Source organism: Seriola dumerili, unplaced genomic scaffold, assembly GCF_002260705.1.
Source record: "Seriola dumerili isolate Sdu_G_001 unplaced genomic scaffold, Sdu_1.0 BDQW01000011.1, whole genome shotgun sequence".
NCBI lineage: Eukaryota > Metazoa > Chordata > Actinopteri > Carangiformes > Carangidae > Seriola > Seriola dumerili.
The window spans coordinates 2,101,371-2,121,613 of NW_019174266.1; the positions used below are offsets into that span (position 1 = coordinate 2,101,371).

The following is a 20,243-nucleotide window of genomic DNA, read 5'->3' on the forward strand; positions in this document are numbered from 1 at the left end:
CCCTCCCCTAAGTCTATCCTGAACCTTAAACCAAGTCTTAACCTTCAAACAGCCATTTGAAGTTGTAGACTTATACACACACATGTACATATATACTACTGTTGTGTACACACAGATCTGATCTGTGTAGTCATGTGTTGTTTTTTCGTATGGTAAAATGAAGTGAAGGGGTTCAGAAAGGTAGACAGTGAATAAAAATACTGCATGTATAACATCTTGAAATAAAAAGAAATTAAAACAACAGTAAATGATTTATGTTACTTTTATCATAATGTATTAATTTAGCAGGTCACAATTGCAAAGCTTTTAAGGGTTGTATGCAAGCAGTGAGATAGCTGAGTGTCTGTTTAACCCTGCGACAGAACGCAGCAGTCATCAGTCACTGTGGCTACACAGAGAGGGCTAACAGCTGGCAGCAGCTCTAATATACACCACAGGCAGACCACATATCACTTTATATAGCACACAGTCTGACTAATGAACCTACAGCACACTGTATGTCTGCTGTAAATCTCGCTGTCGCCGTAACTCTTCAAATTAGTTATTTGTCAAAGTAGCGAATAATGTACGACGTGTAGCACAAATTAGGATCATGGCATTAAGTTTTAATAAAAATCATTTTTAATTTGTTGACATACAGACTTTACAGTTACATATATGTTTTAAGCTCCTGGACCTTCAGGCTCTTGCAAACCACTTCCCTGCTTTGCATAAACAAATAACCATGTTCATGTTCCTTTTGGAGAAAAAATTTGTAAAGAAAAGCAATAACGCCCAGTTCAAACCTCGACAGTACACAAACAACAGGCGACAGCGCTGCCTGCCTTCCTAATAACAATAATCCTGCCCTGCTCTCCAGCGTCTGTCCATAATTTAGAGGATGTTTTTCACCACTACTACAAAACACTACCACTTTAATTATGAAGTACATGAGGTGTCGCGGTTTTCTTTCATCTTCTCATTTTCTTGTCTCAATCTGCAACCACTCATTTCTCTGCCTCTCCCCCTGTCATCCGTCTCTGTATTTTACTGCTTTCATTATGTAAAACAGGGAACACTGACATCACTGAATTTAGAACACTGACTATGAAATTAAAAACCGCCTACTTTCAGCTGCAAGGTTGTGTGAGGGTGTTTAAATCACACCCGTGGGTGTTGCAACACCTGAAACCCCCACATTCTCAAAATCCCTACTTCAGCCCCTGTTTTGGACAATAGATCAGAACAATGAGCCTAACATACGGTCAAGGCAACCAAGAAGTCAGAGCCAAACACTCTTGACTTGCGAAGTCTGTCACCTGACCCCTATACAGCTGATCATGTGTTTCATTTGCTGAAGAAATGTAGCTTTTACATCCTGGTTAAACACATTGCACACAGTGGCTACTGTTGACTGGGGCAAACGACCAGCGGTAGCCACTGATTTATTCATGGCAAAATCAATATGAAATTGGTGATGCTTCTCATTTGGCAGGGAAAAGTTAAAAAGTTGGCTGGCCCAGCACGGTTAATATGAAAACACTCTAAGGTTCACTCTCTTTCCTTAAAGGTCGGCACTTAGTTGGCATTTGGTAAACGGCATTTAATTTGCATCTCGAACTTTCCTAAGAGCAGAGCCTTACACGAAAGCGCCGCACAAATTTCCTTGATGAGCAAATTCACAGCGACTCCATTCATGACTGAGATGAGTTTTATATGAAACTTCACACATTTGTGCTGGTGTGAGAAAGACTTGAAGCCAAAATGTCCCTGAAGCAAGTAGGAAGTGAAGCAGACTGCAGCACAGGTCTAGAGGAGCATCCGCAGGGAAGATAGCAGATTACTTCAGATAATCACTGAACATTTTAAATATGATACCTTATTTAAGTTAATCTGAATTTGTCCTTTTTAATGTTGGTCTCTTAAAGCCAGGGGAATTCCTACACTCTTCATCATCATTAAAATTGAAAGTTAACATTCAACGCAGTTTTTTTGTGTTGTTTATCAAAATCGCTGCAATACAGATTGAATACAACATAAACTGTGACTTCCAACCGCACTGCTTCACCTCAGTGACCTCTGTGAAATTTACATCAATGTTAGAAATGAAAGGCATTCTGTATCAAAAGTAGAACAACTTTCCACCTGTATTCCACCTCTGTTTCCATCATCTTTCTATTATTCAGCACCCTTTGCTCATTAGAGCTCACAGACCTGGTCTGCATTGTTCCACCTGGCAACCACCCACACACACACACACACACACACACACACAACCCCACACACCTCTATTGTGTACAGTTTTTTTTTTTTTTCATCAACTACAATAAACTCAACTTCCATATATAGAAACTTAATGTGGCACAGAGCCTCTCTAAATAAAAGCATTGGAATGAGAGGAACACAAAGCCGAACAATAACAATGCACCTGCAGTGTTATTTTCCTCCTGTGTGTACACCATAAAGTGCTATCACACATCAGTCTATCAACTCTTTTGGCTCGATTTTTGAGGATTTAAATACTTTCTCATTTATGCATTATAACAAACTAAGGTGGTGGTGCCTTAAAATCGATATGCAATTCGAGGAAACAGGGGAAGGTAGGTCGATTAGCTTTAGCCAAGGCTATGTCACAGGTTAGCCTCAACGGGCTAGAGCTAGCCAGTATTGTAATCTATACAATGTGTAAAGCTATCAATGATCTTTTTTTTTAAATTAATTTCTGATTTTCTTGTATTACCTAAAATCTGTAAATTAGTAAAGACTGTAAATAAAGATGGACATAGCCTACGTGACCTCACTTAAAGTCTTAACTTGTCCTATCTGAACACTGAGTGTGCATTCGTGATCCAAACCGGAAAGGGCTCAGCCCCTGGCGGGGCATTAACGTGCTCTGAAAAATTTGAGGAAAGAGCATCAATTAAGTGTCGCCCGTGTATGAAGCAAGAAAGTCCAGTTCAAATTTAATGCCGGTCTGATAAGTAGTTGGTTGTGTCATTCCAACAATCTGTCTGATCTGAGACCTGTGATAATTCATAGCTGAAATTGTAAACACTGAAATAACTAATTCCACCAGGACCCTGGATCTCCTTTTACTGGAGAGCATGTGTTGTTTAAAATGCCATCCATCACCTGCCTAGTAAGACCTTTTTATTTAGATGTGATAAAAGCTCATTTCATTCACACACAGTCAATAATTCCTCTTGCTCAATAGGGTTATAAAGCTATTTGTTAACTGGTGTGCGTGTACAAGTGAGTGTTTGTGTGTGAACAGCCATTCATTCTCTTTGTATGTGGCAGTGAAGTGGACAGGTGACCTTCCTGTTGTATGGGGTACAATATGCTAGAGTACACATGGGCACACACCCACACACCCACACACACACACACACATTCCATCAATCCTTGTTACAGCCACAGGAAGGAAAGCAGCCAGACAGCATTTCATATTTCCCTCTGTTTCCTTCCATTACAATGCAAACGGGAGCACTTAGTACTTTCTGCAGGGCTTCACTTCTGCCCCGTCTGTGAATTTTCCCAGCGGGGATACATGAAGACTTTGTGACAGCCCAGAATGTGAAGAGCTGTGAGTTTTAGCTCAGCGAGGAAATGGGAATTAATCCACACATAGTTAAAATAATCCCTGAGCTCTCTGGAGGATCCTCTGGACTACTGAGCTTTACATAATTACACTTATCTCAGCCCTACTAACCTACTGAAACAACATCTCAGGAAATGCCACACGGGGCATTTACAGTAAAGTGTCCTCAAACAGAAACAGTCACCGGAGGTTTGTGTTTGTTGCTACCTGACAATCTGTGACCAGTAAATGTGCATGAAATTAACAGCCTGCTGGATTAAAGCAGCAGTTACAGTGACCACAGACCATAACTAAGCACTAATGATGGGATGCAACGCTGCTCTATACGACTTCTGATATCAACACTCATTTTCATTTACCTCTTGTAATTGCATGTGATAAAACGTCTACTTGCGACAGTAAGCTGTTACTGACTTGATACAGTATTTAAGGGTTTTATATGTACAGTTTGTAGGTTTTTGGACATCTAGGTTACATGTAAATCCTGGAGTCTCACCAGTGTCTAAAAGTCTAAAATATTTCTAGATAAAGCAGAGCCTAAATACATCTTCAAATATTATCCCTAAAATTTTATTGCTCAGTGAAGTGGCACCAACATGAAGCTATTATCCAGAAAGTGAAAATACAGTCACAACCCTTCATTTCAGTCTCAATGGATGGCTTTGTAAAAAAAAAACCTCATGTGGCCACATTCTCAGATTCATCCGCCTCAGTGCGGAAATAATCCAAGGCACCCTGCTGATGTGTTTTTCTTAAACCTACCTCAAAAGCTAAAAAAAAAAAGGAAAAAAAAAAGGGAAAAAGAGAAAGAAGCCCAACTATCATGGGGTCAAATTGTTGCCTTTGAATGAGAAAAAAAAATGCAGTCCGTGTTCATTGCAAAACTGACTTCTAAAGTTTAGCTGATGCTGCTGCTCAGCTAAATGCCCAAGAAGCATAAAGCGGGAATGTCTGAAGACTGTTAAATAGGAAGTTATCCAATTGATTTGACTGACATAAACTGCTGAAGCCTCATATTAGCTTTGATTTAACTGTAGAAAGCGTTTTTGTGAAGTGCAGATTTTGCCCCCCATGTCTTCCACTGCGGTCACACTTGGAGGAGATCTCCTCAGTAAAGAGGGAGCACGCGGTAACACTTTCAGCGTGCATATGTGAGGGCAGGTTTGTGTCAGGTTTACACTTTGAACTCGGCGGTGAAGAGCTGCGGATGCTTTCCGCAGTTTGGCTGAACCACAAAACTCCTCAGCAGTCACATTGAAGTCAACTTGGAGAACAATGTTTGTTACAAAATGGGTCAGCTCTCACCCAACCACATACTCTGCAGTACAGTACCTACAGTACATTATATTGCATTAGCTGTTTTGGCAAAGAAGCGGTATATACTTCACGTCGTGCGAAGTGGGAGTTGGTCGTTTGGGGAGCTGTTCTGTTTTTGATCTTTGAACCCGGAGTGAAGCCTTTCAGAAAAATAAGTCACAAGGATCCAGTGGTGGATCTGTGGCGGCTCTATGAACCCACTGGAGGAAGACGAGTGACTCCAAAGAACGGATTACCGTGGGAGAAGATGAAAAGATCAACTCTGTTCCCATGTGCTTTATATTTAGATGCTCTTAAACTCCCACTGAGCCGCAGTGTGCCCCCACAGAGGAGAGGAGTCAGTGGAGCAGCGAGGTGTTTCATTACGCGGGAGGGAAGGGCAGCAGAGAGGCAGATGGACAGAGGTTCATGAGAGACGTACAGACAGACAGACAGACAGCGAGTTTGACAGACACTCTCAGGTAGAGACGCGCCGAGAGGGAAACACAGAGACAGACACAGAGAACATGAGTTAAAACAAGAAGCTTCTGTACAGCTTGTACAAGTTGCCTACAGCAAGTCTTCAAGGGAAACTCCACCATCCCGACAGCAGGACATGAAAGTCTTTCACTTCAGTAACACTATTATGACATAAGTACAAGACGGCTGTAGATGTCACATGATGTGTCAAATAAAAACTACGGAAACTCTAAAGGGACAAAAAGTTTTTTCAAATAAGTGTTGAGCTAAAATGCTAAAACTGTTTACATGTCTGACAATTTAATGATACTGGTCGGTAACAACATAATCTTTGCCCTAAATCTGAATGAGCGGTGACATTTGAACTGACACTTCATTTCCTTTCAGTGCTTTCACTTCAAATGCCACTATTTATATAATGAGACATTTGCATTGCTTTCAGTATTTCAGCTGCGATTTCTCAGCTGAATCGAGCACATGCGCTTTTTCTTCAAAGATGTACCCATTACTAGTTTGTTATGAAGATATGATGTCTCCGAGTGTTCAGGATTTTGTCCATGTTTATCTTTGTTATCCCTCATTCTTTTCAAGCAAACTTTAAAATCAAAACTGAAGACAAATGCAGAGTCGTCGGCGGCTCAGGTGTAAGCTCACAGTGATTAGAAATGAAACCCTGTTCTTCTGCAGTTTCTGCGAATGAGATATACAGCGAGGTCTCAGACATTTGTGACGGGGAGAGACAGACACAGATTCTGACAGAAGGAGACAGAGCGACTGTAACCTCCTGGGGCAGCAGTCAGAGGGCCACAGGGAGGAGCCTCATTAGTGGGACGGTGTGTAAGTTCACATTCTGGTGCTTATGAGGAAATAAGAGGGGAGAGGGAGAAGGGGGGCTGCTTTCTGCGCCTCATCCGCTCCTCACTTCAACACTTTATTTTCTTCTTTGCATAATCTCTCTGCTCTCTGCTCGCCCCCTCTAAAGTGGTTCAAAGAGGAGCAACAGAATCATTTTACAGATGCGATGTAGTCATTTTTCAAACCACTCTTTCACTCTGTTAGTCATCAAAATTCAATTTACAAGCACAAATGTAAAGCCTGTGCCAAGTTGCCATGGTGAAACGTTACCATTTGGATATAAAATTTAATTTTCAAAGAACAGCACTGAGGATTTGGTTTGCCATGTTAATTAATTGATAGATATTTGATGCTGTTTTTTTGGGAGGTTAATTAGCCCTTGGTTTATTGCCAGCTTTCATAAAATGTGTTGCATGCTGATTGCCACTGATTACCTCTCAGAGGTTCAAATACTTAAGACCTGAGAGTATGTCTGATTCATTATTTTCTCCACAGCAAAGATAAAAGTGTTGTGAAAGAGAAGAAGAAGTGCAGTGAAGTGATTTAACCACAGAGTTTTTTTTTTATTCTACTAAACTTTGAGGGATGAAAATGCACAGCTTCAGTAACTGACTGGCAACGTCCAACTTATGTTTGATAAAAGTGAGTGAAAACTGTGCATTTCCCCATGAACATGCACACACACACACTCACATACATCTTTGTCTTAGTAAATTTGTGTGGAACTGCATTTCCTAGCCCCTTACTCAAACCTTAACCATCACATCTTAATGCCGTCTCCATTTAATTAACTTGAAGGAACTTCAGCAGAAATGACAATTTTAACCCAAATGAGAAACTCGAACCAGCCAGTATGTAAGAAAATTAAACTTTCACCTTATCACCACTGCTACAGGAAACACCAGCAGGGGTGAAATCAGTTTTTAATTTTCCATTGATTTTACTAATTTCATACATGTATATGTTTCTTCTTACTTAAGGTGCGCTACATAACGTTGTAAGGGCCATCTTTAATTTCCCTTTGGGCTTAATAAAGTCTTATCTTCAGGGCAACAGTTTACTTTGTCATAATGTGTAATCTTGTGGGGGGGGGGGATTGGCAGGGAATGGTATTTTATTATCCTTTGAGAAAATCAATGAGGAATTAATCACACACACACACACACACACACATAAAAAAGACAAAAAAAAAAAAAGAAAAAAAGGAAAAAAGGCATTTGTGTAGTTTTTACACTTAATATCACCCGCTCCCTCCTGACTGGTGCTTTCCACTGAGTGTTATCCGCAGACAACGCAGACTTGTGATGAAGAAAGGAAATGTGTCCCAGGGGGGTTTCAGCAAACAGACGTGCACCATCTTCCTCTGCTTTACGCGTTAATGGAGGGTGTATCAGGACTGACAGCAGTACCTGGGGTCTAAGTGTTTGTGGATACACATGGAGCTTTTTGTCACCAATAACGTGCACATGTATGTGCAATCCGGTATCTAAGGAGAAACCATGGCAACACTCCTTGAATGGCTGACCCATGAATGGGAGGGGTTTGTGCGAGCTGGTTGATCACTTCAGTAAAAAGAGACCGCAGAGACAGAAGCTTTAATAACAAGAGGAGAGGAGAGAAATGAGGGATGAAAAGAGATGATGAATGAGCAGAAAAATATGAGGAGGAGGAGGAGGAGGGGAACAAAAAAAGGTAGAGACTGGGGATGTGGTGATGGAAATGAAGGAAGGAGGAGAGAAGAATAAGAGACAGGATAAAAGGAAAGGGGAGGAAAAGAAAAGAGGAAGAGGAAGACAGGAAGGAAGTGAGGGAGATGAAGGAGGAGATGAAAGGAAAGAAGGAAGAGGGGAGGAGGCAAGTAGAGAAGAATTAGCAGTCGTTTTCTACAGCTCTCCTGGGATCCTCAATCTCTGCAGTGTCCAATTTAAACACAGGGCTTTAGAGATAGAGAGTCAAAGTGGGTGTGTGTGTGTGTGTGTGTGTGTGTGTGAGAGAGAGAGGGAGACAAGAGGGAGAGAGAAACAAAGGGCAACTGCCGAGCCCTCAGACTGACCCTGATGACCATCCCTCTGATGTCACTTCTGACTCGATGAAAAAACAATATGGATGCTCCATTCGAACAAGACGGACACGTGAAAGGTCAGCAGGGGTCGTCAGGTCTTACCTGTCTCGCAGCGGCGTCCTGTAAATCCCGAGGGACAGACGCACGTGTTGGGAGACACACAGGTCCCTCCGCTCCTACATCCCTCTTCACAGAAGGCTGGAGAGACAAAGAGAAATTTGTTAGTTCAGTTTGTCTTCATGTTCTATCACAGCAGCAGCAGCAGCAGCAGCAGCAGCAGCAGCAGCAGCAGCAGCAGCAGCAGCAGCAGCACAAAAATGGCTTTGAATTCCTGCAGTTAAAGGTTTGGTGAACGCATTACAAGGTGCAAAGTGATTCCCCTGACTATTTTAAAAGCAGCGTAACAGTTCTGGGAGGAAACACTGACACTTTTTTGTCATTCACATGGGTGTATAAATGGTATTTTTATGTTTAGTAGTGTGTGTGTGTGTGTGTGTGTGTGTGTGTGTGTGTGTGCACGCTCAGGATGTGGAGAGCCATGAAGCAACCTGACAAAATATTATCACACGATCTGAAATGGCAACATTGCGCATCTGAACGAGGCTGTTCTGCTGCAGTTTTATTACCCGACATCAGCTCAGACCCGTTACCTGTCCTCCTTAAAATTCATTTTGGTTTATTGAAAGTGTGTGATGTTAAATCTATCTTTCAAGTGGTTATCATCTAGAGGACAGCTACTCCACGTGGCTGCAAAAGTATCATAGTTAAGTGATGGAGATTAAAAAAGAAAAAAGTCAAAATGGGTGAAAATGTCTGAAACAGACACTTTTTTTTTTTTAACACTGCACTGATAAATATTTTTAACTAACAATGAATCAAATGACTGAGTAATGTGAAAGGTGTCTCCCAGATGTGTGGGTATACATCTGTTCGCTAACCTGTTGCACCGTGTTAAATCAGCTGTTTGAAAACTCTTGGTTTTAATTGGTTACAATTAACAGTCGTGAAGCTTCATTCACCTTCACCTGATGCTTCCGCTACAAAAAGTGAACTGAATATTGTTTGTGTTTTCCAGTGGGGATTATTGTAAAAGCTTGTTTGCGCTGGTTGAAAAGCACAACGATCATCATTTTATTGAGGATACTCGGGCTCGGCTCCACGGTAAGGGAACTGGCTTTATATAGCACATTCATCCTGAGAACAGTGAACTCACGCACACACCCACATTCAAACACTGATTTTGGGGCCAAGCTGGCATGCAAGGTGCTAACCTGTAACATCAGGAGCCGAACTCGGTGTCAAGGTCGACTTACTCTAACACCTGAACTACTGCTGTGCCACGCTTCAAAGAATGTGGTAAAACCCTAGCATGCATGGATTTGCTGCCTCTCACTTTTTCCTGCAGTATGTGTTTTGTAAGTGCCTCGTGTTGCTGGTAAGAGGACCAACGAAAACAAAAGACAATGTCAAGTTTTGTTTGAAGTTTTTTTTCTCTCTGGCTGACCACAACTCTGCCCAAACTTGACAAATGGCTTGCTCATCTGAGGAACGCAAAGGACAACTCAATTCTTTGATTTTTTATTTTCTTCAAGATGGGGAGGATGGAATAAAATAGAACAGAATAGCACATAAACTTGGTTTGTCCTACCAGTTGCATCTGTGATGATGAACATGAGCTGTGGCTGTAGCCTATTGTTCTTCAGCAGCAGGTGAGAGAGTGAATTGAGCTCCTTCCCAAACATTTATCATTTTCCCTTCCTGTGAAGCACTTCCTGTGCACATGGGTGCACCAAATTGTGTGGTTGCCCCCTGCAGGTTTGGAGTGCATGCTGGGGAACCTGGCCTGTGCATTTTGTGACTGGGGTTTTGACACAACAGACAAAATGACTCTTCCAAAAATGAAATGCATGTTCTGACCCGCCAGCACTTTCCTCAAAGTCCGGTTGAGTTTAGGCAAGTTTAGCTACTTAGTTTAAATCAGGGGAAGGTCACCATCATGTCTGTGTCATTTCTGCAGATTTATCAGCTGCACATTCACGCTGCCACTCTTCTGTTCTACCACATCCCAAAGTTGTTAAATGGTAAATGGACTGCACTTATCTCGTCTTATCGACCACTCAAAGCGCTTTGCAACATGCCACATTCACCCATTCACACATCGCATTCATACACACGCTCATACACTGATGGAACAGCCAACGGGGGAAAATCTGCACCCTTCGACATGCGGAGGAGGAGCCGGGGATTGAACCATCGACCTTCTGGTTAGTGGACGACCCGCTCGACCTCCTGAGCCAAAACTGGATGCAGATCTGGTGACTGGTGAGGTCACTGAAGTTCACTGAACTCATTGTCATGCTTGTAAAAACCAGTTTGAGACAACTTTTGCTTTGCAACGCGGTGCGGTGCATGATCGTGTTTGAAGTAACCATTAGAAGATGGTGAACTGCGGCCATAAAGGGATGCACATGGGGAACAACAACGCCCAGAGAGGCTAAGAAGCCAAAAGTGTGCCGATAAAAACATCCCCCACACCGTAACACCACCACCACCGGCTATGACTGCTGACACAAGGCAGGCTGGGTCCATTTATTCACGCTGTTGCCGCCAAATTCTGACCCGTACACCAACAAACAGGCCAGGGTCAAAGTCACTGGGGTCACAGCTCTTCCCATTTCTGATGTCTCATGTGAATATTAACTGACGCTCCTGACCTATATCTGCATGATTTTACATATTGCACTGCTGCCACATGATTGGCTGACTGGATAATTGCATGAATGAGCAGGTGTAGTCCTTATAAATTGCTGGGTGGGTGTACATGCTTTATACAGTCATGTTATTTTTCCCTTAGCTACTGACAGAGGCCTCCAATAGTGGTCACTTGTCTGGAAAAACCTGTTGATGAGTCTCAAAAACATAACTAAAAGCATTAAGTCCATAAATGAAGGTCGAACTTGGCCAAATGGGGATAATAAGTTAATCTTAATTGACAGGCACTGGTTGGATTTAGATTCAATTTGGTTAAATGACGTATTTTGTTAGTGAGCGCCCACAGAGCTACCTGCATCATCCACTGGGCGACATTTCACTTGTCTATTTTGCAGTTATTTTAAAATATGTCCCTGTGTTTGTGTGTGTGTGAGTGTGTGTGTGGGAGCGTGTGTGTGTGTGTGTGTGTGTGTGTGTGTGTGTGTGTGTGTGTGTGTGTGCGCGTGAGCCTACACGTACAACTGTCTCACTGCCTTTTAGCTGGAAGCAGGCTAGCAGTGCAAATGACTGCGATTTGTTCCGTGAGTGCACAGGGTGTGATGAATCAACTTGGCTGAGACAAACAGGCGAAGGGGGAAGGCTGCAGGTTGAGGAGAGGGCTGGCAGAGAAACGCACGCCACGAAAAACAAAAGGAAGAGCGAGTGCAGGGAGAGCCAGAGAGAAGGAGTAGTTATCCAGTGCTTAAAGCGAGGAGGATTAAACCAAAAAGAGGGCAGACTTAATTGAGCAAGTTCATTAAAGAGAAATTACTTTAGTATTTCTAAGCTTAATTAATGACATGATTTGAAAGATGAGTCTTAATGGGCTGAAAAATCTATTTATAGTCACATACATAGGGTGTGTGAGCGTAATGCCTGTGTGTGTGTGTGTGTGTGTGTGTGTAATGTATGTGCAGCAGCGTGTCTCCCGTTGCTTTATGAATCCAAAGAAACATAATTTATCCGAGTAAATTATCACACTGGTATTTTGAAAAAAAAAAAAAAAAAAAAAAAAAAGTACTAAATAGACAATAGAATACACAAGTGCAATAAATAAAAGCAGAGTCCCACGCCAGAAGCTATTAGAGCCATTAATTTGACTGGTTCCACTATTTAAGAAGTTCCATCAGGCCCTCATTAGGAGCCTGATTGCCTCTGTACTAATAAACCTCACACTTAAAAAATTACACTTATATTGACTCAATCTATCTCCGGCTCTAATTATCATTTCACCACCATCAGCATCAGCTGCTCTGCCTGTCGAACTAATGACTTCCAAAGACGAGGCTGGAGTTTGGTGTTATGCTTTTTTTTTTTTTTAAAGACCCACACTCTTCAGTCAATGCCGGCCGGAAACCAAAGACAACCCACAATTTCCAGTTGGACAGCAGAAATTTAGACCACTGGGGTAACTGTCTGCACTGAAACACAGATTTATCATGATAACACCAAGCGGCAACAGCTACAAATGTGGGCAAGTATCGTCAGATTATACTATGCATGATCATATGATTGTGTTTACATGCAAGAATGGCAAGAAGAGCTGCGAGATGTTCGGTGGATGCGCTGCACATCACCAGCTCTCTGAGGATTTTCTGTTTTCAATTATGCCTTTGACAGAAGAGGCCTTGTTGTTTTGTTTTTTTTTTTTTTGCAGCTTACAGCTCTACATAGACTATACAAGTATCATAGTGATGTTTTTCCAAGATTAAGAACAGAATAAAAATTGCGGTCTTGCTGTTCAACAACCACAGGTGAACATCCCTTACCACTGAAGGGAAGTGGACAAAAAGATGAGCGGTGCAGCTGCATTGTGTTCTGTTGCACTGGCTTCTCCTGTGGTTGTAAAAGTTTGTCTCTACGTTTCCCGCTCTGACAGCGAAACCTGATGTTTATCACTGATGCTACAGATTGCTATCCTGCGCCATTGTCGCTAGAAATATCTTAGCCCTCCACAAACTCCTCCGTTATCACACCACTGACTTGTACAAAGCATCAACAACACTTCCACTCCTCTTTGTGCGGCTTGTATCAACTTACCATTTCCCCCTCCCCTCCACATCACATTTACCAGACCCCCACTACAGCGACAAAACAGCCTGCGCTGGGGCTGTGAGGAGGAGACTGCCCTCCTTCATTGTAGCCCCCATGACCTCCAGCTAAACTATCTCACTGCTTAACTGAGCCTGTTGCTGACTCGTGACTTCTCCAGACATGCTTATACCCATAGATTTGCTATTTGAGTTTCCCATTACGGGTCTAGATTGCTTTCCAGTGGGTGGTGAGAATGGAATCATTCCACTCTGTGCCGTGGCTAACAGCTACGTTCACGGTCGTTGGGCGTCCAAGGATCCATCTAAGAATTAATAGCAGGAATATCATAGAGAAAGACAACGGATATTCCACAAACTCAAGAAGGTATGAAGGCTGAAAAAAAATGAGCTTTGAAATTCTATGGTAGAATATAATTGTGCTAATAATTAGCGTCCCATGGAGTTCAGCACAGTTCACTAACATGCTGCATTAAGACATTGTTAGCCTCCTGATAATGATCTCATCTCTGACTGAAAGTTCAAACCTCTGGAATTTGAAGCTGCATTTTTCATTTCTCTTAGCTTCTTTTATTTCTTGACCCCACACTGTGTGAAAGGGAATCACTCCTGGCTCCAATTTGTGCCTCGCATGTAAGAGCACTAGCAATGCATCCGAGTCACAGTGGTAGGCATCTGTTTCTGTGAAAGATAAATTCCCAGCGGTGCAAACACTGAGATGGTTATGAGAGTATTTGAATATTCAGGACTTACCTTTAGAACAGCTGCGATGAACTACTGGGTTTTTCAGACACTGACGGGGTATTTATCTCCTCACAAAAGCAGATGCTTACCACTGCGAGTCAAAAGTAACACTGTTAGATAAGAGGCACAAACTGGGACGAGGTCACTCATAGTGACAAACCTTCAGAGAATTCAGCTTCAGTCTTTGAATATCTTGGTACATTTACCGATCGGATCACAGAAATGTCTTTAGATGTCCCGCTTTTCCATCTCAGATAACCAACATATTTCTGATTCTGCAAATCTATCAGTCCACTCAGAATCCTCATTTGAGATAAAACTGCAATCTCCTAATGTTTTTTTTTTTTCATGCATAATGAATCATAAAAAAACAATAATATCACAGAAAATCTCATACTTTCTATATACTCTCAAAATATGAAGTATTGTATTTCTGCAGTGTTCAATCACTACGAACACAGAACCGATAAACTACAGAGTCTGGTGGTATTTCTCATTATTTCGCAGTCTCAGTTCTGAGTCGTAACAGAGGTCAGAGTCCGTTTGGACTGTGTGGCCGTGTGACTCATTGGCATTTAAGCATCGCTGACATCTTTCTTTCAGTCTGACTCGCAGGTCAGCCATTACCACTGACCTCAAATCCAGCAGCTGCAACAAGCAAGCTCCGATAAGCCCACTTTACACTACCTGCCCATCGCCAAAGAGCAGTCACACAAAGTTATGAAGAGCTGAAGGAGTTGGCGACCAAACCGGAGTGAAAAGCAGAGTAAATATTGGATTCACATTCATCAGGTGGTCAGACACAGATAATTTAACCATAACGATGTTTAACTGTGATAATACTGTATATCAGGGGTGTGTTTCTGTCGGCTGTTTTGCAGTGTCCCTGCCCCCTAGTGCCCAAAAATCAATTAATGCAGCTTTTAAATATGAGCATGTCTTCCAACAGATGCTGATACAAGGAGGAGGGAGAGAGTGCGCAATAAAACACATCACAGCGAGTTCCTGAACACACACCATCGGTAGTTCTGACAGAAGAACATAGGGGCATCTAGATAATGGACTCTGAGCTCCTTCCTCCTCTTGATCTCTCTCTCTCCTACAAACCCGATCTCAGAGGGAAAAGAGGCCTCCTCTCTCTACCTCTCCCTGCAGTGTGTCTGTATAATATCTGCATAGCCTCCCCGCTAATGAATGCAGCACAATGGGCTTAAACGCAGAGGTAGAGGTCCACTGTCAGCTTGCACAGAAGAGCTGAGAGGACCAAGAAACTCCGCGAAGGAAGAATTAAGGCCATCTCATTTACTCATACAAATCAGCTCGCTTTGCAATGCATCACAGGAGAAGCAGTTCACCCTTGGCTGTACTCTCTGTTCAGCGTTTACTGAACATCACAGATAATGGCGGCACTTACAAGACAATAAGGACTCAGGCCAGGCGGTCGGCATGGATTAAAGACGCATTAGGGAAGATTTTTACTGCCATAATGTATCAGCAGAGGGTTTAAAGGGTGGCTGATCAATATGGCTGACACGACAATTAATTCCACTAGGTGCTCTCGGAGATTTCTTGCTCTGGAATGCAGCTCCACACATTTCAAACTGCTCAAGAGTGAAGGGCAGGAGCGTTGCGAGCGAACAACCAGAATAGAGACTCATTTGGATTTCCAGGTAAAAAAAAAAAAAAATGCAACTCCAGGAATAAGTATGGTGACGCACTCACACCTCTATCATTCACTTAAATGATGTTTTCTCCTATGAGAAGCCACTCTTAGCTCCATCCAAGTTCAGGTAATCATTTTCTCTAACAATATATTCAATAACAACAAGTCCGCCGACCTGAATGACCGCTTACATTATTTGTCCCTTTCTTCTGGTAAAACCCATATGAGCCCTCCTGGCGGCAGGCATACTGAACCTTTGTTGTCATGGTTACAATAATAAATACGCAGTTTAAGAGTGTGGAGCAGTCAAGGATTAAAAAACAAAACAAAAACAAAAAAAAAAACAGAATTATTGCCTCACAGTTCTGTGCCTCTGCCGACCAGAACAAGGTGCAGGACCTTTCTGAGTTACAGCGTAGAATAATGTGCTTTTGCAGAACATCATGATGTCACCATCTGGATATTAAATGTCATCACTTCATCATTTTATCCTGTTAGACATTTGTGTTAAATTGTGTCATAATTAGCATACCAATGTGTGAGTTGTGGCTAAAAAAAGATGTTTTGTGAGGTCACTGTGACCTTTGACCTTTGATGAATAAAAAAATCAAGTTCATCCTTGAGTCTAAGTGAATGTTTGTGCAAAATTTGAAGAAATTAATTAGAAATGAACTGAAGTGTTAATGAGATATCGCGTTCTTAAGAATGGGACAGACGGACGGACAGACAGAAAACAGAAAATCAGCTGCGTGCAAGAAGTGGCATCAGCGTTCGCTGTGTGTGAGGAGACTGTCCTCTATTTCCACACTGACAGGACCATGATGACCTTATTCTGCCGTGCTTTGGTTGAATCGATTTTATCTTTTCCTCTGCCGTCATGGCTTGGAAATCGATCTACAAACAGCTGGAACTCTCAGAATCAAATTGGTAAATGGTCCAGTAAGCTGATTGGTGAGTCTCAGCTTCACCTAGCACCCCTGTGCACCAGATTGTTACAGCGGATCGCTGGCTCGATTTTAAATGATTTTAAATGATGGCTTATGCCATTTGATGCCATTTCAACTATGAATTTCAGTTTTCTTCCTCCCGGACGAAGGTTCATAGTCCCCAAAGTGCAGCAGAGAGCAGCCATGTTCCAGCAGCCATCACTCATATCAATATGTTGTAGTAACAATGCAAAGAAGCAATGTTCAATTTATTTACTTATCTTCATTTACCTTGCACACATGGTCTTGTCTGTGCTGTGTGTTAAATGTGTATGTGTAAGATTTAATGACCCTTTACTGCAAACCAAATTTACCTGCAGGTACAAATAAAGTAACCGCACCTAACAACAATGAGCATTTGCTTCAAAAAAAGGAAATGAACAGCAAGTCTGCAAGTCGTGTGTTTTGTGAACCCATTCACCCTCACCCTCCTCCTCACACCGGAGAGGATGTTGTCACTCATGTTACGTCACCTGACTTCCTCGTTTGCTCCCATCATCCTGCCGCTGGAAATCACCTAACACTAAAACAGGACTATGGGTTGTAATAAGCTGCCTGCACAGACGACCTATGACATTGTTTTTTTTTTGTTTTGTTTTGTTTTTTTCCACAGATGGACAGTCTCCTCTGTGTTCATTGCTCCTGTAGCTGCGGTGTGTGCAGAGAGACAGTCTGAACTGTTGCCTCCATAACCAGATGGCAGCAGGAGACTGAGCTAACGCTGAGGTGCCATTAGTTGATGTTAAACAGGGAGACTGAAAAACATGAGCAAGCTGACAACCAGATTTTTTTTTTCTAGATGTAAAACAGCTGTCAATATTTAAATAGCCCCCTCTGAGATTCTGGCTCTCACTTTAAAAGCATTCTGCATTTTTTTTTTTTGCTCCAGCCATCACTTTTCAGGCAGCAAAATACCACTGCATCTTCTTGTGTTCATTGTTATCTGTTACCACACAGCCCTGCTTAATGCCACTTTAAAATCAGAAGATTGCTGTCTCGAGAGTTAGACTGATCTCTTAAAAGCATGTTCTATAATCCTAATCCAAAATCACACTTTTATAAATATCCACAAGTAAGAATCTGCCTTAGAAGACTGGCTAGTGCTTTATCTTATGGTCCTGCTCGGCCTCATATACATAATGATCCTCTGGGTCGTGTTCAGACTGACTAAACTTAAGTAGCATGTCATAAACTCAGACCTGGTTCAAATGATGGAGGTGAGAGATTACGGCACTACTAACCAAGAGGACAAGCAAAGGAGTGAATCAATTAAATAACATGAATTAAACCTAGAGTTTTAATCCCACAGTGAACGTGTCCCACCTGAACAACACCAGTGCTCTTGTGGCTCTGTCACAGGGAATGAACAGCAGGTAGTAATACTGTACGTCCTCCAACTCACAAGATTGAGACTGTCCTCACTACTCAGAAAATTAGATCCAAAACGAAACATAAAAGTCACACACAAACACTAGGTAGGAGCCAGTTAAGACAGTGTTGGGATTTGGTCTGGGGTTAAATGTGAGAAATGTTGATTCTGATACATTTATAATTGAAAAATGACAATGTGGCATCGACACCGGAGACTGTGTTGTCTTCTACCAACAGTCGACCCCGGTTTCTGTTAACCATCTTTCCCTAAACCTCGATGGAAACTCTGTTATCTGTAACAACTGACAAACAATGCTCTCTGCCAGATCAGAAAACATTCATATGTGTAGTTTCAGAAATGATTGACAAACATCTTATCTCGTTGTTTTAGGTTCTAGGGATTTATTGGATGAAGTTGTTTTACCGTTCACCAAATTTAACCAATAATTTGTTAATTATAAGCACAGAAATGTTCCCACAGAGAATCACACTCGACTCTCGGCTCTACAGAGGATTTCCTTGTCTTTTAGATTATCGATTTAGTTTTACAGCCCACAACTGAACTGGTCTAGTTCACTCTCACTTCTCTCGCCAGGGGTGTTTCCAGACAGAGCAGACAATGAAAAAGAAAAAAAAAAAATTCCAGAAACCCTCTTTACACTACCTACCCAGCACCAGACAGCACACAGACACAGAAACTATCTGGTGAACATAGTGAGGCATTTAGCAGCTGAAAAGCCAGAAGATTTCCCTCAGGAGTTAGTGGACAGCAAGAACAGAGTTGGTAAGAGAGGGAATATTGGACTTACATTCATCAGGTGGACACAAGTGCTGCTCTAAATGAATGTTAATGTGGTTTAGTGTCTGTTTTGCCATCAATTCCACCTTAAAAGGTGACAGTATGTCAATGCTGTTTGTTTCCACATCCCCAAAATTGACAAAACAATGAATGAAAGCAGGTTTAAAGCTTTGTTTTATATTATTATATTCAATCAATAAACTTACTTACTGTGTAAGATTCTTTGAGTTAACAAGAAAATCCACAGTTATACAAAGGATGAATTCCTACCTGCAGGCGTTTAGGTGTGTGTATGTTTATAGTGGCATTTATGTATTTGAAAACCTGCACAGTTGAAGTACAGACGAAGTTGAAGTATGTGTATGAAAAGAGAGAGAGAGAGAACGGACAGAAAGTAGATCCGGCGGGACACAGAGTAAATATAAATAAAATGACCCCGAGCGAAAACAGTTCTCTCTGTTGGGGGAGTTTTGTGTGAAAATCAGTTGCTGAATAACAACTGGATAAAAAAAAATAAAAATAAAAATACATTCACATCATTGCCTCGTTTCCACCCGAATCAGTGTGTGGCAAACATTAACTGGCTGTTCACGCCACGTCTGGATGATTTTATCTATTTTCATCTGTGGAAGAGTCGCAGGGGCACGACTCTATCAGTGCAATGAGTGGGGGAGGAGCAAGGACGCCCTTGGCTGCTGGATGTGAGGAGTTTTCATAACAGAGGGTGGCGGCAGGACGAACGACTCCCTCTATCTGAATCCATTACCGAGACACAAACAGGTAGGCAGCTGACACCACTGTTTTCTCCAACCTCTGCTGTTTCACTGATAAGATGAGGTTTACTGCTGAGAGGCGAGATGTAGTGGCAGAATTACCCATGACCCATGCTGCTGGAATCTGGAAGAGGGATATGCGTCACATCAAGAAATGATGGGAATTTGATTTTATGAGGAAGATTGTGTTGAAAGATGTCACTTGTTGGTCCACTGTGGTGTTTTTTCTCTTTACTTTTTCCATTAGATTCAGGTTTTGCCCTTTAGAGCTACCAGGGAAAATTCACTATTTTTTTATTCACATTCTTCTACAGCATCCGTATAATCAAAAGAGGCAGTTCACCAAACACACACGAGCAAAAACACCATCTAGTCATTCAGTTTAAAATATGAGAGTTCTGCCTCCGCCCTAATACAATGGAGATTAATGGAATCTAGTTTGTAGTGCTCACAGCGCTGAAAGATTCAGAAGCAATGTGTCCCCGACTTTAGAAAATCCTTATGACTGTGATGGTGAAAGTTAAAGATATATTTCATTTTTATTGGCCGCCATTCCAGGTGGAAGTGATTTAAAATAACTTCATCACACGATCTGATAGATTGGAAGAACAAGCACATTAATCATTGTCCAAGCTGCAAATAAGAAACAAAAAAAATATAAAAGATACGACTGCTGGGCTGACCCCGCCTAGCTCACCTGGTAGAGCGTGGAGAATTAAGTCCTTTGCAGCCCAGGTTTAAATCCAGCCCTTTCCTGCAAGTCATGACCTCTCTCTCTCCCCTAATTATCCCCCTGTGTCTCTCACTGCACCTATATCATAAAAATGATGCC

General features: G+C 42.0%; 1 protein-coding gene across 1 annotated transcript in view; it reads right to left on the minus strand.

The window, feature by feature from the left end:
- The window catches only part of nell1 (neural EGFL like 1), a 242,836-nt gene that overhangs the window by 25,802 nt on the left and 196,791 nt on the right, over positions 1–20,243 (minus strand). The window contains exon 15 of the mRNA XM_022748050.1: positions 8,376–8,471. Within this exon, the coding sequence (XP_022603771.1) occupies positions 8,376–8,471 (96 nt within the window). The remainder of the gene's footprint in view (positions 1–8,375; positions 8,472–20,243) is intronic.